The sequence below is a fragment of the Plecotus auritus genome, assembly GCF_963455305.1.
Source record: "Plecotus auritus genome assembly, chromosome: X".
Taxonomy (NCBI): Eukaryota; Metazoa; Chordata; class Mammalia; order Chiroptera; family Vespertilionidae; genus Plecotus; species Plecotus auritus.
Genome location: NC_137784.1, coordinates 83,085,784 through 83,103,804, shown reverse-complemented (window position 1 = coordinate 83,103,804; position 18,021 = coordinate 83,085,784). Strand labels below are relative to the sequence as shown.

The window sequence follows — 18,021 nt, the reverse complement described above, 5'->3', positions numbered from 1 at the left end:
CTGAACAAACACAATTTAACAAAGCCAGAGGTAGCACTGTTAGCATCTATAGGTAAATTAGTTATATCCCTATATGTAGGCTAGCATATCGGTGTCATAAGCTTAACAGAGTCAGTCTAAAGAATTGTTTCCTAGCTACTCTTTAAAGATGTCACATTTCTGTACCAACTTCTGTCTTTTATGGGTTTTTATCAGGGTGACTCCTATGCATTCTATTTGTACCTTAACTCTTCTTACTTCTCATTAAACTAGTTACTCTCTCTAATAGAATGTGGGTTAAACAAATTCACTATAGAGCCTGGCTGGCATGGTTCAGTGGTTGAGCATCCACCTATGACAGGGGTCCTCAAACTATGGCCCGCGGGCCACATGCAGCCCGCCGAGGACATTTATCCAGCCTGCCGGGTGCCGCTGCCTGTCCTGCTTAGCAGCCGACTCGTCCCAGGCCCGCAGTGCGCATAGGAATTTGTTCATAGTTTTTTTTTTTAAACTATAGTCTGGCCCTCCAACGGTCTGAGGAACAGTGAACTGGCCCCCTGTTTAAAAAGTTTGAGGACCCCTGACCTATGAAATAGGAGGTATGGTTCGATTCTCGGTCAAGGCACATGTCCAGGTTTCAGGCTCAGTCTCAAGTGGGGCATGTGAAGGAAGCAGCTGATCAATGATTCTCTCTCATCATTGATGTTTCTATCTCTCTCTCCCTCTCTCTCTTCCTTCCTCTCTGAAATCAATAAAAATGTATTTTTAAAAAGATTCAAATAAAATTCACTATAGACATGAATAAAATTAAACTCCTAATAATATTTCCCCCAATGTCACTGAGAAACAAGATCACTGATGCTGGTTTATTTATTCCTCAGTTAATTCAGGCCTCTTTTCCCTTCTTGTCCTCTCCTTATACTAATTTGGAGAACCTCTTACCCCAGTATACTCCCTTCTCATAATTTAGAATTTTAAAAGTGTACTATAGAAAGAAAGTATTTGACAATCTTTGTTTTAAAAATGTTAATTTTATGGTGTAGAGTTTTAGTATGTTTGGGTGAGTTTTGTCCTGTTTTGTTTTTGCATTTGTATAGGGTCTTACTTGTGGTTTGATTTGAGCTTCTGGAGTCCAGAACTTTTTATGTTCTGAGCCAGACATTACTGTGTTTTCTCATACCTGGCTCATTTGTCACTTGGGTTTATGCAATAGCTTGTTATTTAGAGGGGGATATTGGTATCATTTTAAAAAATAGTAAGAAAGGATTTCAAAATGGCAGCCGAATAGGCAGAAATGTCTCACACCTTCTCCTGGGGCCAGGCTGGAAAAGCAACTAAATTGGAGAACATCCACCCAGAATTAACAAATTAGACACAGCTAAAGAGACAATTTTCAATAAAGAAGGGCAGAGGACACCTAGAGAACGCCACTTGCCAGCCATAACCCACATGGAACCACCACCAGTGCCCTGGCAGTGAGCAGCACAATACCTCCCAGCAGGCTCCCAGATGTCTGCAGTGAGTGCTTGCCAAAATGACCTCCCACACCAGGCCTCTTCACCAGCCTGCCAGGACCCAGCGACCCAGGATCTGGCTCCAGGACCCTGCAGTGAGTGCAAGCCAGGGGTACCCCTGTGCCCCGCCCTCACCCTGGGCCCCAGAACCATAATGCCAGTCTGACTGGAGCCACCTGGCACCCACTCCACCTTGAGCCCTGGGACCTGCTGCTGGGAGACCCGGAGCAACCCAGTGTGCACCCCATACTGGGCCACAGGAGAGCTCTGATTGTGAAACTCAGAGAAACCCACACCCACTCCACCCCAGCCCCAGGGACAGTCCCGCCAGGGCTAACCAGAGCAACCCAGCACGTGCCCCACTCAGGCCACAGGAGAGTGCTGCCAGGAGACATAGAGTAATTTGGTGTGCCCAGCCAGGGGCCACAGGATCGCACTGCTAGTGCACTGCTAGAGGGACCTAAGGTACCACCCTGCCACGGGTGCCAGGGCCACAAGGCGAATTGCATGCCAAAGGGCTCTGGGTCCTCACAGGAAGTCACACACCAAAGGAACTGTGCAAGTGCTCCCACAACCCCAAGCATCTGAAGCAGACAACTGAGGGACGAGATCCATGGGAGAAGGGGCTACAACTCAGAGCAGAGACCATAAAGGTGTGAGACTCAAGCCAGACCCAGCCTCTGGACTAATGATTTTCAAGATCATTGCCCTGATAGCATCTTCAACCTCTCAAACCCCAAGCAGGGAACCCAGGGCCAGAAAGAGACAGCAAAAATGGGGAGACAAAGAAGCAACCCCCCAAGGAAATGAAAGGAGGAACCACCAGAAATGGAACTAAATGAAATGGAGGCAAGCAATATGTCAGAGAATTCAGAGTAAGGCTCATAAAGTTCCTAAACAGACTGGATAAGAAAATCAACAACATATGTAAGAACCAAGAGGAAATGAACAATGATATGGCTACAATAAAAAAAAAAAACACAATGGGAGGTTTCAACAGTAGACTAGAAGAAGTGGAGGATTGAATATGTGAGTTAGAAGACAGGGTAGAAAAACACACCCAATCTGAACATCAATTGGAGAAAAAAATTAGATAGCAGGAGAAGAGCTTAAGGGAGCTTTGGGACAACATGAAACGAAGCAACATCTGTATAATAAAGGTGCCAGAAGGAAAGAGGAGGAGCAAGGATTAGAAAACCTATTTGAGGAAATAATGACAGAAAACATCCTGGACTTGGGGAAGAAAAAAGTTACACAAACACAGAGAGTCCCAAACAAGATGAACCCAAAAAGACCCACACCAAGACACACCATAATTACAATGGTAAATGTTAACAACAAAGAGAGAATCTTTTTTAAAAAATGTATTTTTATTGATTTCAGAGTGGAGGGGAGACGGAGCAAGATAGAAACATCCATGATGAGAGAGAACCATGGATCGGCTGCCTCCTGCACTACTTGTACTGGCGATTGAGCCCGTGCCCTGACAGGGAATTGAACCTGTGATCTCCTGGTTCATAGGTCGAAGCTCAACCACTGAGCCACACTGTCCAGGCAAGAGAGAATCTTAAGGGCTGCAAGAAAGAGACAAAGAGTTACTGCTGGCCCAGTCGCCCCTAACTGCCCTCCCGTGCAGGCCTGGTCACCCCCAACTGCCCTCCCCTGGAGGCCTGGCCCCCCAAACTGCCCTCCCCTGCAGGCCTGTTTTTCTCATCTGCCCTCCCCTACAGGCTGGGTCCCCCCAACTGCCCTCTTCTGCAGGCCTAGTCGCCCCCAACTGCCCTCCCCTGCAGGCCTGATCCCCCCAACTGCCCGCCAATGCCGGTCTGGTTGCCCCTAACTGCCCTCCCCTGCTGGCCTAATCATCCACAACTGCCCTCCCCTGCCAGCCATCTTGTGGCAGCCAATTTGTGACCACATGGGTTGGCCATCTTGTGACCACATTGGGGCAGCCATCTTGTGTGAGGACGTGATGGTCAATTTGTATATTACCTCTTTATTATATAGGATGATTGGGTTACCAAAGAGATAAAAGAAGAAATTAAAAACATCCTGGAAACAAATGACAATGAAAACACAACAATCCAAAATCTATGGGACACGGTGAAAGCAGTCTTGAGAGGAAAGTTCATAGCTCTACAGGCTACCTCAAAAAAAAAAACACAAGAAAAGCTGGTAATAAATTATCTAACCCTACAACTTACTGAATTAGAAAGAGAGCAATAAGAAAATCCCAGAGTAAGTAGAAGGAAGGAAATAATGAATATCAGAGCGGAAATAAATGACATAGAGACCAAAGGATCAATAAAACTAAGAGCTGGTTCTTTGAAGGATAAACAAGATTGATGAAACTCTAGCCAAGTTCACCAAGAAACAAAGAGGACCCAAATAAACAAAATCAGAAATGAAAGAGGTGAAGTAACAAACAAGCCCACGGACATACAAAGGATTGTAAAAAAAAATTACTGCGAACAACTCTACTCCAACAAACTGGACAACCTTGATGAAATGGACATATTCCTAGAAAAATACAAGCTTTCAAAACTCAATCAGGAAAAATAAAAAATCTGAATAGGCTGATAACTACCGATGAAATTGCAGCAGTAATGAAAAACTTCCAGCAAACAGAAGCCCTGGTCTGGACGGCTTCACCGGGGAGTTTTACCAAACATTCAAAGAAAAACTAAAACTTACCCTCCTCAGACTATTCCAAAAAATTCAAGAGGAAGGAACACTTCCAAGCTCTTTCTCTGAAGCCAGCATTACCCTAATCCCAAAACCAGATAAAGACACCACAAAAAAAGAGAATTATAGGCTAATATCCCTGATGAACATAGAGGCTAAAATCCTCAACAAAATTCTAGCAAATTGGACCCAGCATTACACTAGAAATATCTTACACCATGACCAAGTGGGATTTATTCTGGGGATGCAAGGATGGTACAATATCCAAAAATCAATAAACGTAATACATCACATAAACAAATTCGGAGACAAAAATCACATAATCATATCAATTGATGCAGAAAAAGCATTTGACAAAATCCAACACCCTTTCTTGATAAAAACTCTCAGCAAAGTGGAAATAGAGGGATCATACATCAACATAATAAAAGCCTTAAATGACAAACCTACAGCCAGCATCATGCTCAATGGGGAAAAACTAAAACCATTTCCCCTGAGAATGGGAACAAGTCAGGGATGCATACTTTCACCACTCTTGTTCAACATAATATTGGAAGTGTTAGCCATAGTGATCAGACAAGAAGAAGAAATAAAAGGCATCCAAATTGGAAAAGAAGAAGTAAAACTGCCATTATTCCCAGATGACATGATATTGTACATAGAAAGCCCTAAAGACTCCATCAAAAAACTACTAGACTTAATAAATGAATTTGGAAATGTAGCAGGACACAAAATGAACACCCAGAAATCTATGGCTTTTTTATACACCAATAATGAACTCACAGAAAGAGAAACTAATAAAACCATCCCATTTACCACTGCAACAGAAAAAAAATTAAGATACCTAGGAATAAACTTAACTAAGGAGGTAAAAGACCTGTACTCGGAAAACTATAGGATGTTGAAAAAAGAGATAGAGGAAGACATAAACAAATGGAAGAATATATCGTGTTAATGGATTGGTAAACTCAACATTATTAAAATGTCCATACTACCCAAAGCAATCTATAGATTCAATGCAATCCCCATTAAAATTCCAACAGCATATTTCACAGACCTAGAACAAACTCTCCAAAAATTCATATGGAATAAAAAATGACCCGAATAGCTGCAGCAATCCTAAGAAGAACAAAGTTGGAGGGATCACAATACTAGATATAAAGCTAAATTACAAAGCCACTGTTCTCAAAACTGCCTCGTCCTGACACAGGAACAGGCATATAGACCAATGGAACAGAACATAGAACCCAGAAATTCATCCAAGCCATTATGCTCAATTAATATTTGACAAAGAAGGCAAGAGCAGCCCTAGCCAGTTTGGTTCAGGGGCTAGAGCAGGGGTGGGCAAACTTTTTGACTCAAGGGCCACAATGGGTTCTTAAACTGGACCGGAGGGCCGGAACAAAAGCATGGATGGAGTGTTTGTGTGAACTAATATAAATTCAAAGTAAAGGAGCGGAGGGGAGAGCAAGAGAACCCTCCACTCTTTCGGCTCCGCGGGCCGGATAGAACAGCCGAACGGGCCGGATCCGGCCCGCGGGCCGTAGTTTGCCCACGGCTGGGCTAGAGCATCGGCCTGCGGACTGAAGGGTCACAGGTTCGATTCCAGTCAAGGGCACATGCCTGGGTTGTGGCTCGATCCCCAGTAGGGAATGTGCAGGAGGCAGCCAATCAATGATTCTCTCTTATCATTGATGTTTCTCTCTCCCTCTCCTTCCTCTCTGAGATCAATAAATATATATTTTTAAAAAGAAGGCAAGAGCATACAATGGAGTCAAGACAGTCTCTCTAATAAATTATGTTGGGAAAATTGGACAGATACATGCAAAAAATTAAACTAGACCACCAACTTATACCATACACAAATGTAAACTCAAAATGGATAAAAGACTTAAACATAAGATGGGAAACCATAAAAATCTTAGAAGAATCCATAGGCAGCAAAATATCTGACATACTAGTATATCCTATCAATATCTTTACTGATACAGCTCCTAGGACAATGGAAACTAAAGAGAAAATAAACAAATGGGACTATAATAAAATAAAAGGCTTCTGCACAGCAAAAGAAACCATCAACAAAACAACAATAGAGCCCACTGCATGGGAGAACATATTTGCCAATGTTATATCCAATAAGGGTTTAATCTCCAAAATTTATAGGGAATTCATACAACTTAACAAAAGGAAGATAAACAATCTGATCAAAAAATGGGCAAAGGATCTAAATAGACACTTTTTGAAAGTGGACATACAGAAGGCCAAGAGATATGAAAACATGCTCAGAGTCACTAATCATCTGAGAGATGCAAATCAAAATGACAATTAGGTATCATCTCTCACCTGTCAGAATGGCTATCATCAACAAATCAACAAAGGACAAGTGCTGGAGAGGTTGTGGAGAAAAAGGAACCCTCATACACTGTTGGTAGGAATACAGACTGTGGAAAACAGTATGGTGTTGCCTCAAAAAATTAAAAATGGAACTCTCATTTGACCCAGTAATCCCACTTCTAGGAATATATCCCAAGAAATCAGAAACACCAATCATAAAGGATATAAGCACCCCTATGTTCATAGCAGCACAATTTACAATAGCTAAGATTTGGAAACAGCCTGAATGCCCATCACCAGATTAGTGGATTAAAAAACAGTGATACAACTACACAATGGAATACTATGCTGCTGTAAAAAAGAAAGAACTCTTACCATTCGCAACAGCATGGATGAACCTGGAGAGCATTATGCTAAGTGAAATAAGCCACTCAGAGAAAGATGAATATCACAAGATCTCACTTATTTCTGGAATATAATGAACAACATAAACTGATGAACAAAAATAGATCCAGACCATCAAACCTCAGAGGGAAGGTAGGGGAGGGTGGGGGTAAGGGGGAGTGATCAACCAAAGGACTTATATGCATGCATATAAGCCTAACCAATGGACACAGATAACAGGGGGGTGAGGGCATGAGTGATGGGGGATGGGGGGATAATGGGGGAATTAGGACACATATGTAACACCTTAATCAATAAAGAAATTTAAAAAAATAGATCCAGAAACATATAAACATTTAACAGACTGCCAAACCTCAGAGGGTAGGTAGGGGAGGGTGGGGTAGGGGGGTAAGATATCAACCAATCAACCAAAGGACTTGTATGCATGCATATAAGCATAACCAATGGACAGAGACAGTAGGGGGATGAGGGCATGTGTTGGAGGCTGGGAGTGGCTGGGGATAGGTCAATGGGGGAAAAAGGAGACATATGTAATACTTTAAACAATAAAGAATTTAAATTAAAAGAATAAGTAACAAAAATAAATTTTATTTAACTAATTTGGATATGGAGATTTCTTGTTAGTATTTGTTTTAATGAAAATCTGTTACTTTTTCTCCCTTTTATCTTTTTCACTCTCTTACCTCTCTTTTTAAATCAAATCAGACTTGTTAAAAACTCATCATTGTTCATTTTTTTATAGATAATAATTAGTTCTCTTTATTTCATCTATGGAAGCTTGTTAACTTCGTCCCGTGATATATGTTACAACAGGACTATCCTTTACATTTAAAAGTTATTTGATTCTTCATGCTTTTGTTGTCATTGTTTCACATGATTAGCAGGACTTACATTCTTAATTTTAATTGTGTAGATTTGTGTTGTACTATTTACAACTCTTATGAGAACCTGGGAGAACTAGCAGAAAATGGAGCCACTAGCAAAGGTTAAGAATCATTTTGATTATTTATAATTTTTTTTAAATCACTGCTGGCATTTTGGTATACATTCTTACAGTCTTTTCTATGTATATGTTTGTATATAATTATTTTTAGGTAATGCTTGTTATTATATTCTGAACATTTCCTAATATTACAAAATATTTTTCAAGGACATAATTTTAAAGCTACATAATAGACCGTGTGGATATACCAACATTTATCTAATCATTCTCTTAATGTCAAACATTTAAATTAGTTATGTTTTTTTGCCATTATAACTAATTGATAAATCTCTGTAACATAAACCTTTATGGGCTTCCTTGACTTTTCTGTAGGATTCCTAGAAAGAGAACTACTTGGTCAAAGGTTAAGAATATTTGTAAAGTTACTACTACAGGTTTTTAAAATGCCCTCTAGAAATGTTGCACCAATTTATATCCAATGTTCTTTGCTGTAATAGAATGCAAGCTTTTTTTTCTGCCAAAGTTTCTGGTGTTTGTCTCCTTAATGATTTTCTTCTCAGAATAAGCAGGTGAAAATAACTTTTGGGTTCTCTTGCAAGAATAATAACCAGTTTGGAATAATGATGTATCACAACAACCGACTCATAAAGCCCTTTGAAAAGGTGGGATGCCAGGTGAAGGTGAGTGATTAATTTTTTTTTCACAGAAGACTGAAAAAAGTGGGAAGAGGATTTAAAATTTGCAAAGGGGATTAAGTCATTAATGGCTTTTACTCCCATCTTATGATGGTTATTAAATATTATCCTGGAATTCAATGTTACCAGTGAGCCATCTGGTGTTAAAAAATTCTATTTCTCATTCCTCATAGATATTAATCAACACGGAAACTTTGCTGAATACATTTTCTAGGTGAATGTTAATAAGAAATAGAATGAGAACACCAGAACTCTGCCATGTATATAAGTCTATTAGTGTTGAAGGTAGCTTTTTATATATTCTTGGGGAGACGATACGGCATAGTGGAAAATGCATAAAATTTAGTGGTTGATGGCCAGGATTTGAGACCTGGCTTTTCTACTTACAAGCTATGCAACTTAATTGCTTAATTTATCTGAGGCTCAATTTCTTACCTGTAGAATGGGAACCACAAGAATAATTTTACCTGCTCTGCCCACCTTATAGCTTACAAGGTTGAGAGATTTAAATGGGATAAATTATGTGAAAATACTTTATAAACCGAACTATACAAATATTACCATCGTCTTTAATGTTTTAATTACAATTTTAAGTAGAAATATCCACAATTCCATTCATTTCTATTTTATAGATAAGATTGCTAAAGTACAAAGAATGACAAACTGCTTTATATTTCACAGTACGACAAACTTATATTAGACCCAGGATAGATAGTTTTCAGTCTATGTTGAATTCTTTGTTATATCATCTTTATACAACTCATGTTTGTGTGCTTGTCTAACTACACCTTGACTCAATTCTTTCCATTAAAGAATAAAAAAAGATTTTTAATCCAAAAATATCTTGTATCAACTTGTAATTAATAACACTGCAAGTCTGACTCATGTTAGTAGTTGATTAGTGGCCTACTTGTTTATTTTAATAGAGCTTGATGATTACATAGCATCCTTAAATTGTTTTCAGAGGAAGTTTGGTTTCTGTTCCCTAGAACAGTAGTATATAAGTTTGATTTTTTTAGCAGTGTCATTTTTTGTTCAAATGAAATCTTATGGCAATTTCAGAATATAAAACAGATGAAAATGGAGGTAGTGTGGGAGAAGTAGAGATGGCTATTAATCCTTGGAAAATCCTAGATCTACGGATCATAGTTTGAAAATCTTGTCCTAGAACTTGCCAGAGATTGCAGTTAAATGTAATATTTGCAGTCTATTGAAATATATTCTGAGTGTTTCTGTAGATCTTGTTGGCCTTACCTTGCCCATAAAGGTTATATAACCTTTCCATTATTGTTTGGAATCAAAAGAAAATGCTTCCAGGCAGTCAACAGTAATGTGAGTGTTGAAATTAATATTTTTTTCCTAAGCCAACTCATGGAGAAGGTGTGGGAGTAATTGGAGTCATTGAGTGCAATTTCTTAAAACCTGCCTACAACAAACAAGACTTTGAGTACACCAAGGAGTACCGGTGAGTCACTCCCAACCTAAAGAGTTTCTGAGTTTCTTCAGATATGATTCTGTTCTATGAAACCTCTAAAAGCACCTCTAAAAATCAGGCAGGTAAATTAACTGATAATTCCTTCAAATCTATTTTCCAACATGAAAAAGAAAATGATTTGACTATTCAGAGAGGAAGGGAAGGGGAGAGAGAGATAGAAATACCAATGATGAGAGAGACACATCAATTGGTTGCCTTCTGGATGCACCCTGACAAGGGCTGGGATCCAGCCTGCAACTGAGGTACATGCCCTTGTCCTGAATTGAACCCAGGACCTTTCAATCTGCAGGCTGATGCTCTATCCACTGAGACAAACCAGCCATGGCAAAATGATTTACTTTTAAATAAAAGCTTACTGATACATGATATATGGAGCTCAGTTGAGATAAACCTTACCTCAACATTATGTAAAGAGCATAGAAGTCATTTAGTAAAATACTTCCGGTGAAACAAAGAGCCTTGGAATTATCGTTTTTAATACATCATCTGTATTAATACCACATCTTCTTTGATTCTAGCATACATGCTAGCAGCAGCTTTTTTTTTCTTTTTATTGAATTTATTGAGGTGATATTGGTTAATAAAATTATATAGGTTTCAGATGTACAGTTCTATAGTACATCATCTATGTATTGCATTGTGTGTTCACCACTCAAAGTCAAGTGTCCTTCCAACACCATTTATCCCCTCCATGCCCTCTTCTACCTTCCCCACCTCCCTTTCCCTCTGGTAATCACCATACTGTTGTCTGTGTTATGACGTTTTTGTTGTTGTTGTTGTTGTTGTTGTTGTTGTTTACTTAGTCCCAGCCCCACAACCCCCTTCCCTTCTGACAGCTGTCAATCTGCTTTTTGTATCTATGAATCTGTTTCTATTTTGTTTGTTAGTTTATTTTATTCAAGTGCAAGTGGTGTTCATAAAATTATTTTCGTTGCTACTTCATAACTGTAATTTTGCTACTGTTAATGAATCGTAATGTAAATATCTGTGTTTTCCGATGATCTTAGGCTCTACAGCAGCGGTTCTCAACCTGTGGGTCGAGAACCGCTAGCAGGATCGCCTAAGACCATCAGAAAACACAGATATTTACATTACGATTCATTAACAGTAGCAAAATTACAGTTATGAAGTAGTAATGAAAATAATTTTATGGTTGGGGGTCATCACAACATGAGGAACTGTATTAAAGGGTCGCGGCATTAGAAAGGTTGAGAACCACTGTTTTAAATCTTTATTGTTCATATTATTACAGATGTTCCTCTTTTTCCCCCTATAGCTCCCCCCCAGCCGGTTCCCATCCCACCCCATGCCCTCGACCCCCACTGTCCTTGTCCATAGGTGTAAGTTTTTGTCCAATCTCTTCCCACACCCCCACACCCTCTTCCCCCCGAAGAATTGTCAGTCCACTCCCTTTCCATGCCCCTGATTCTATTACATTCACCATTACATTTGTTCTGTTCATCAGATTTTTTATTCATTTGATTTTTAGATTCACTTGTTGATAGATATGTGTTTGTTGTCACTTTGTTATTCATAATTTATTATCTTTACCTTTTTCTTCTTCTTCCTCTTCTTAAGGAATACCCTTCAGCATTTCATATAATACTGGTTTGGTGGTGATGAACTCCTTTAGCTTTTTCTTGTCTGTGAAGCTCTTTATCTGACCTTCAATTCTAAATGATAGCTTTTCTGGGTAGAGTAATCTTGGTTGTAGGTTCTTGCTATTCATCACTTTGAATATTTCTTGCCACTCCCTTCTGGCCTGCATAGTTTCTGTTGAGAAATCAGCTGACAGTTGTATGGGTACTCCCTTGTAGGTAACTAACTGTATTTCTCTTGCTGCTTTTAATATTCTCTCTTTGTCTTTTGCCCTTGGCATTTTAATTATGATGTGTCTTGGTGTGGTCCTCTTTGGATTCCTCTTGTTTGGGGTTCTCTGCGCTTCCTGGACTTGTAAGTCTATTTCTTTCACCAGGTAGGGGAAGTTTTCTGTCATTATTTCTTCAAGTAGGTTTTCAATATCTTGTTCTCTCTCTTCTTCTGGCACCCCCATCATTCGGATGTTGGTACGCTTGAAGTTGTCCCAGAGGCTCCTTACACTATCTTCATATTTTTGGATTCTTTTTTCTTTTTGCTCTTCCGGTTGGGTGTTTTTTGCTTCTTCATTCTTGAAATCTTTGACTTGATTCTTGGGGTCCTCTAGTGTACTGTTGAATCTCTATATATTATTCTTTATTTCAGTCAGTGTATGCTTAATTTCTGACTGGTCCTTTTCTATTTTTTTGGCGTTCTCACTAAGATCCTTGAAGGTCTCACTAAGTTCCTCGGAGGTTTCTAGAAGATTCTTGAGTAACCTTATAACTATGGTTTTGAACTCTATATCCAGTATTTTGCTTTCATCCATTACTTTCATTTGTGACATGTTTCTTTGTCTCCACATTTTGGCTGCTTCCCTGTGTTTGTTTCTATGTATTGGGTAACTGCTAAGTCTCCTTGAGTTGATAGAGGGGCCTTGTGTGGTAGGTGTCCTATAGGGCCCAGTGGCTCAGCCACCCCAGTCACCTGAGGTGGACACTCTTGGTGTACCCCTTTGTGGGCTGTGTGCACAGTCTTGTTGTAGTTAAGCCTTGATTGCTATTGTATCACTGGGAGGAATTGACCTTCAGGCCAATTGGTTGTGAGGACCAGCTGTGTCTACAATGGAAGAGCTGCTGTGCATGAGACACCCTTATGGGGCAGGACTTGCTTCAGTGGGGCTTTGGTGCTCACTGAGTCTGCCCCTTGAGTGTGTTACTTATGGATGTGAAGAGTTGTAATCTGGTATGGTCTCACACTGATCACTGGGTACACTGTCTCTTGGATCTCCAAGGAGGTGCAAAGTCAGCCACTGTCTGGGGCCACCCAGCAGGAGCTACAGAGAGATCTGCAGATTCCTCCTCTTTGTATCAGGTTTGGAAGTGCCCAGACGAGGCCCAGCTGTGAAGCAACGCAGGCTGCTGCCTGTTTGATAGGTTTTAGGCTGAGAAAGGACAGGCCATTTGTATGCAACAGCCGCTGCGCACAGCTTGGGTAGGGTTGTAAATTGGGTGGGGCAGGGTCTCAGGGAATCTCCTGGGTGGAGCAAACAGCAATGGCTGCCAGTCAGCCCTGCCTCAGAGAGGTCCCAGCGCAGGAAAAATGACCGCTGCAAGCACCTCTGTCTGAACGAAAGCTGCCCTCCCATCCCTGTCCCAATCCCAGACAGTCCAGTTTCTCCCCGTATGTGTCTGGGTCCTCCAGAGTCTTGCCCAGAACTGGAGTTCAGAGCAAGCAGGAGCTTGTATTTCCCTCCCTATTAAAAAAGCAGCACACCCAGGTGCCAGCCCATTCCGTGCCACTGCACCTCCTACCAGTCTCAATGTGCTTTCTTCTTTACCTCTAGTTGTAGAACTTCCACTCAGCCAGCTTTCCCGTGGTTCTGGGTGATAGTTGTTCTGTCTTAGTTGTAATTTTTTTAAAATATATTTTTTATTGATTTCTTACAGAGAGGAAGGGAGAGGTATAGAGAGTTAGAAACATTGATGAGAGAGAAACATCAATCAGCTGCCTCCTGCACACCCCCTACTGGGGATGTGCACACAACCAAGGTACATGCCCTTGACTGGAATCGAACCTGGGATCCTTCACTCCGCAGGCCGACGCTCTATCCACTGAGCCAAACCCGTTAGGGCTTAGTTGTAATTTTGATGTGGTTGTGAGAGACAGCAAATACAGGTGTTTACCTATGTCGCCATCTTGGTTCCTCCCCATTTTCATTTTTCTTGACTTCTCAGTAGAAATTTCTTTTTAGAATGCAGGAAAAGTAATTCCCCAAATTTTGTTTTTGTGTGTGTGTGTGCCAAAACTGTAAAAAAATTAGATAAATGTTGTAAGTGTTAATTTATCTGGAACTGTAAGAAATTTAGGATTAGTGTCTGACAGAGACAATTTTTTGGATGGCAACCCCATGTTAATTTTAGGGTAATTGAGTCTTGGTCACTAGGGCTACTCAGTGGTTATAGTAGCTGCCTGCCCTCAGTTTTAAGTAAAATGCTCTTTTAAATATGAGTCTGGCTCATCATGGAGATCTTTGACTAGGACTTGACTCTTAAGAGTGAAAGTTTAGAAATGACATCAGTTTGATAGCAGTTTCAGAGCCAAGTCATCATGTTTCTCTTGAGTAAATGGAATAGTGACTTTCTGGTGATTAAGCAAGTAGTTATGATTTGTGAAATCCAAATGTTAAATATAAAAATTTATTTACCACCTTTCTTATATTATGTTTTCCAAACCCTCATCTACATTTTAAATTTTAGAGGTATTTGATCCTTAGTTTATGATTTTAGTTTCAATATGATGAGTTTGAGGTGATTGCAAGGACTCCAGATATATTCCATCACCTGTAGGTTTATTTAGGTAAACATATAGGATTTCTGGTTGAAGTTGCTTAATAATCTGCTACACATTTCATTAAAAATAGAAAACTAGTATATTATCCTGCATACAGCCTTTGAGGATAAATTTTGCATAACGCTTGTTCCAAATCTGGCATCATTTTCCTTTTTCACTCCATTTATTTTATATAAAAGGAAAAGGTGTTCAGTTAAAAAAATGGAATTAGGGAGGGGCATTAGAGAAGGTTGTCTGCTACCACAAACTCATGCTAAGAATATTATAGATATCAAAGCTGCAAATGATAAAATGATAACAGCCATCATACTGCTAGAATGTTTTCAAATAAATCATCTCTAATATTAGTTTTAATAGTTATCAGATTTCATCTGCAACTATCAGGGCTCAAACTTACAACATTTATTTTTATTTTTTTATTTTTTTAAATCTTTATTGTTGAAAGCTTTACGTATCTCCCCCTTTTTCCCCACCTTGATCTCCGGCCTGCCTCCACCCCCTGCCTCAGGCCTTTACCACCCTATTTTCTGTGTCCATGGGTTATGCATATTTGCTTACAAGTTCTTTGGTTGATTGCTTCCCACCCATCCACCCTCCCCTGTCTTCCCTCCGAGATTCCACACTCTGTTCCATACTTCCATGTCTCTGGATCCACTCCATTCATTATTTTGTTCATTAGATTCCACATATGAGTGAGATCATGTGATACTTGTCTCTCTGACTGACTTATTTCACTTAGCATGATACTCTCCAGATCCCTCCATGCTGTTTCAAAGGGTAAGATATTCTTCTTTTTTTTACTGCTGCGTAGTATTCCATGGTATAAATGTACCACGGCTTTTTTATCCACTTGTCTACTGATGGGCACTTGGGCTGTTTCCAGATCTTAGCTATTGTAAATTGTGCTGCTACACTAGGGATGTATACTTTCTTTCTGATTGGTGTTTTGGGTTTCTTAAGACATATTCCTAGAAGTAGGATTACTTGGTCAAATGACAGTTCCATATTTAATTTTTTTGAGGAAACTCCATACTGTTTTCCATAATGGCTGCACCAGTCTGCACTCCCACCAGCAGTATATTAGTGTTCTCTTTTTTTCCACATCCTCGCCAGCACTTGTCATTTGTTGATTTGTTGATGGTAGCCATTCTGACAGGTGTGAGGTGATACCTCATCATCATTTTAATTTGCATCTCTCTGATGATCAGTGACTTTGAACATTTTTTTCATAAAACTTATAACATTTTTAGAGTAAATTTCAGCTTAAGAAGTGTAATCAACACATACTAAATGAGCACCCCACCATTGCATGGTACAGTGGCTAGGCTTTGTGGAATTTTCTAGAGAAATTCAAGATATGGTTTCTGTCTTTGAGGAGCTTATAGTCTATTTGTAATACCAGATTGTCACATACATTAAACAATTTAAAGATTAATATAATGGCTATTTGAGCAATCAAAACCTAAGTGGTATGGTATAGGAAAAATTCCTTGAGAGAACAGATTTGGTAGAAAGTATGACTTAAGATTTTCCTTGAAGGATACAGGATTTAGAAAAGGGGGGAAGGGAATTCCGGGATGGAAATTATAGCATAAGCTAAGGTAGTGACAGGAACTCAAAATGGTAAAAATATGGTGAGTAAGAGTAGAGGGATGTAACTAGAGTGAGGAAAATAAAGTCAGATGGGTAGAGTAGGGCCATATTCTAGAGCATGCGTTGACAAACTTTTCCTGTGAAGGACCAGGAGGTAAATATTTTAGGTTTTTACCATATGGTCTCTGTCACAACTACTCAATTCTGCTGTAGCATGAACGCACCCATAGACAAAAACAGGCAGTGACCTAGATTGGGCCCACAGGCTATAGGTGGCCGACACCTGTCCTAGAGCCACAGTTCCAAACTATGTGCCTAGCTATACATAATGAACTCACAGGGAAACAATAAGATACTTTAAGTTTTTGAGGGAAATGCAGTGATACTTGACTTCAGTTTATAAACAATAGAAATTGTTTCCTATTGCTATCAAATTACCACAAGCTTAGTGTCTTAGGACAAAACTAATTATTTCAGAATTCTGTAGGTCAGAAGTAGAACATGGATCTCATTGGGCTAAAAATGAAGGTCTTGGCAAGGTGGCATTCCTCTCTGGAGGCTTTAGGAGAGAATGCATTTCCTTGCCTTTTTCAGCTTCTTTTTTTTTAATATATTTTATTGATTTTTACAGAGAGGGAGGAAGAGGGATAGATAGTCAGAAACATCGATGAGAGAGAAACATCGATCAGCTGCCTCCTGCACACCTCCCACCGGGGATGTGCCCGCAACCAAGGTACATGCCCTTGACCGGAATCGAACCTGGGACCCTTCAGTCTGCAGGCTGACGCTCTATCCACTGAGCCAAACCGGTTCTGGCAGATTTTTCAGCTTCTTGAGGCTGCCAGCATTCGTTGGCCCATGGCCCCCTTCCTCCATCTTCAAAGCCAGCAATGGTGGATTGATTCCTGCTTACATCACATCACTCCAGTGACCTTGCTTCTATCATCACATCTCTGATTCTCTTTTGCCACACACTTCCACTTTTAATTGGATAATTCAAGATAACCTATTTCGAGGTCAGCTGATGAAAACCTTAATTTCGTCAGCAACCTTAACCCTCCCTTTCTGTGTAACCTAATATATTCATAGGTATCAGGGATTAGGACATAGATGTCTTCAAAGGACCATTATTCTGCCTATTACATTACACCCTCTGGCCCCCTAATATCCACATACATCTCACATGCAAAATACACCCACCCCATATCAACAGTCCCCATTCTCAATTATTATAGCAACTCAAAGTCTAAACTCTCATCTTAATGTCATCAGCTCAAAATCCCAAATTCTCATCATCTAAATCAGGCATGGGTGATTTTCTGAGTCTGATGCATCTTGGGATAAAATTCTTCTCCATCTACTAGTATAGGCATGTCTATTTTATTTTCTTATTTTGCTCACAAAATACAATGGTGGGACAGGCATAGGATACCATTATAGATATTTCAGTTCAAATGGGGATAAACTTGAAGGAAAAGGGAGTATCTGGTCTCAAGCATTTCAAAATCTAGCCATTACATTTCAAGGCCTGGGAATAATCTTCAGGGGCTTGATGCTCCACCCCCTGTATGTAAGATTCTGCTTTCTGACCTAATGGCTCAGCATTATCTTTCATTTTTCATGAAGGGTAGTGTATATTTACAGTTGAAATGTTTCATCAGCCTGTTTCCAGACTATAGAATATTGGAGGTTTAACAGCCTTCTTTTATTTTATGCTCTCTTCTAGCAGGTTTTGTGGTAGTATACCATTCTCAAAAACCCCGTGGATCTCACATATATGTCATGGATATTCACTCCATCAGACAAGAGATTCCTGACAGGTCTTTCCTAGATAATCCTATTTCTATTCTTAGCTTCTACTGAGATGGCTGTGGAGATCTGAGTCACGTGTTTAATTTTTTTCAAAGAGCTTTGTGTGTGACTGAATACTCTGACCTTTTGATCTTTCTG

At 39.8% G+C, this 18,021-nt stretch overlaps 1 protein-coding gene across 1 annotated transcript in view; it reads left to right on the top strand.

The window, feature by feature from the left end:
• The window catches only part of MORC4 (MORC family CW-type zinc finger 4), a gene marked incomplete at its 3' end in the record, with an annotated part of 77,856 nt that overhangs the window by 21,976 nt on the left and 37,859 nt on the right, over positions 1 to 18,021 (top strand). The window contains exons 8-9 of the mRNA XM_080652348.1: positions 8,421 to 8,540; positions 9,920 to 10,020. Coding sequence (XP_080508474.1) covers positions 8,421 to 8,540; positions 9,920 to 10,020 — 221 coding nt within the window. The remainder of the gene's footprint in view (positions 1 to 8,420; positions 8,541 to 9,919; positions 10,021 to 18,021) is intronic.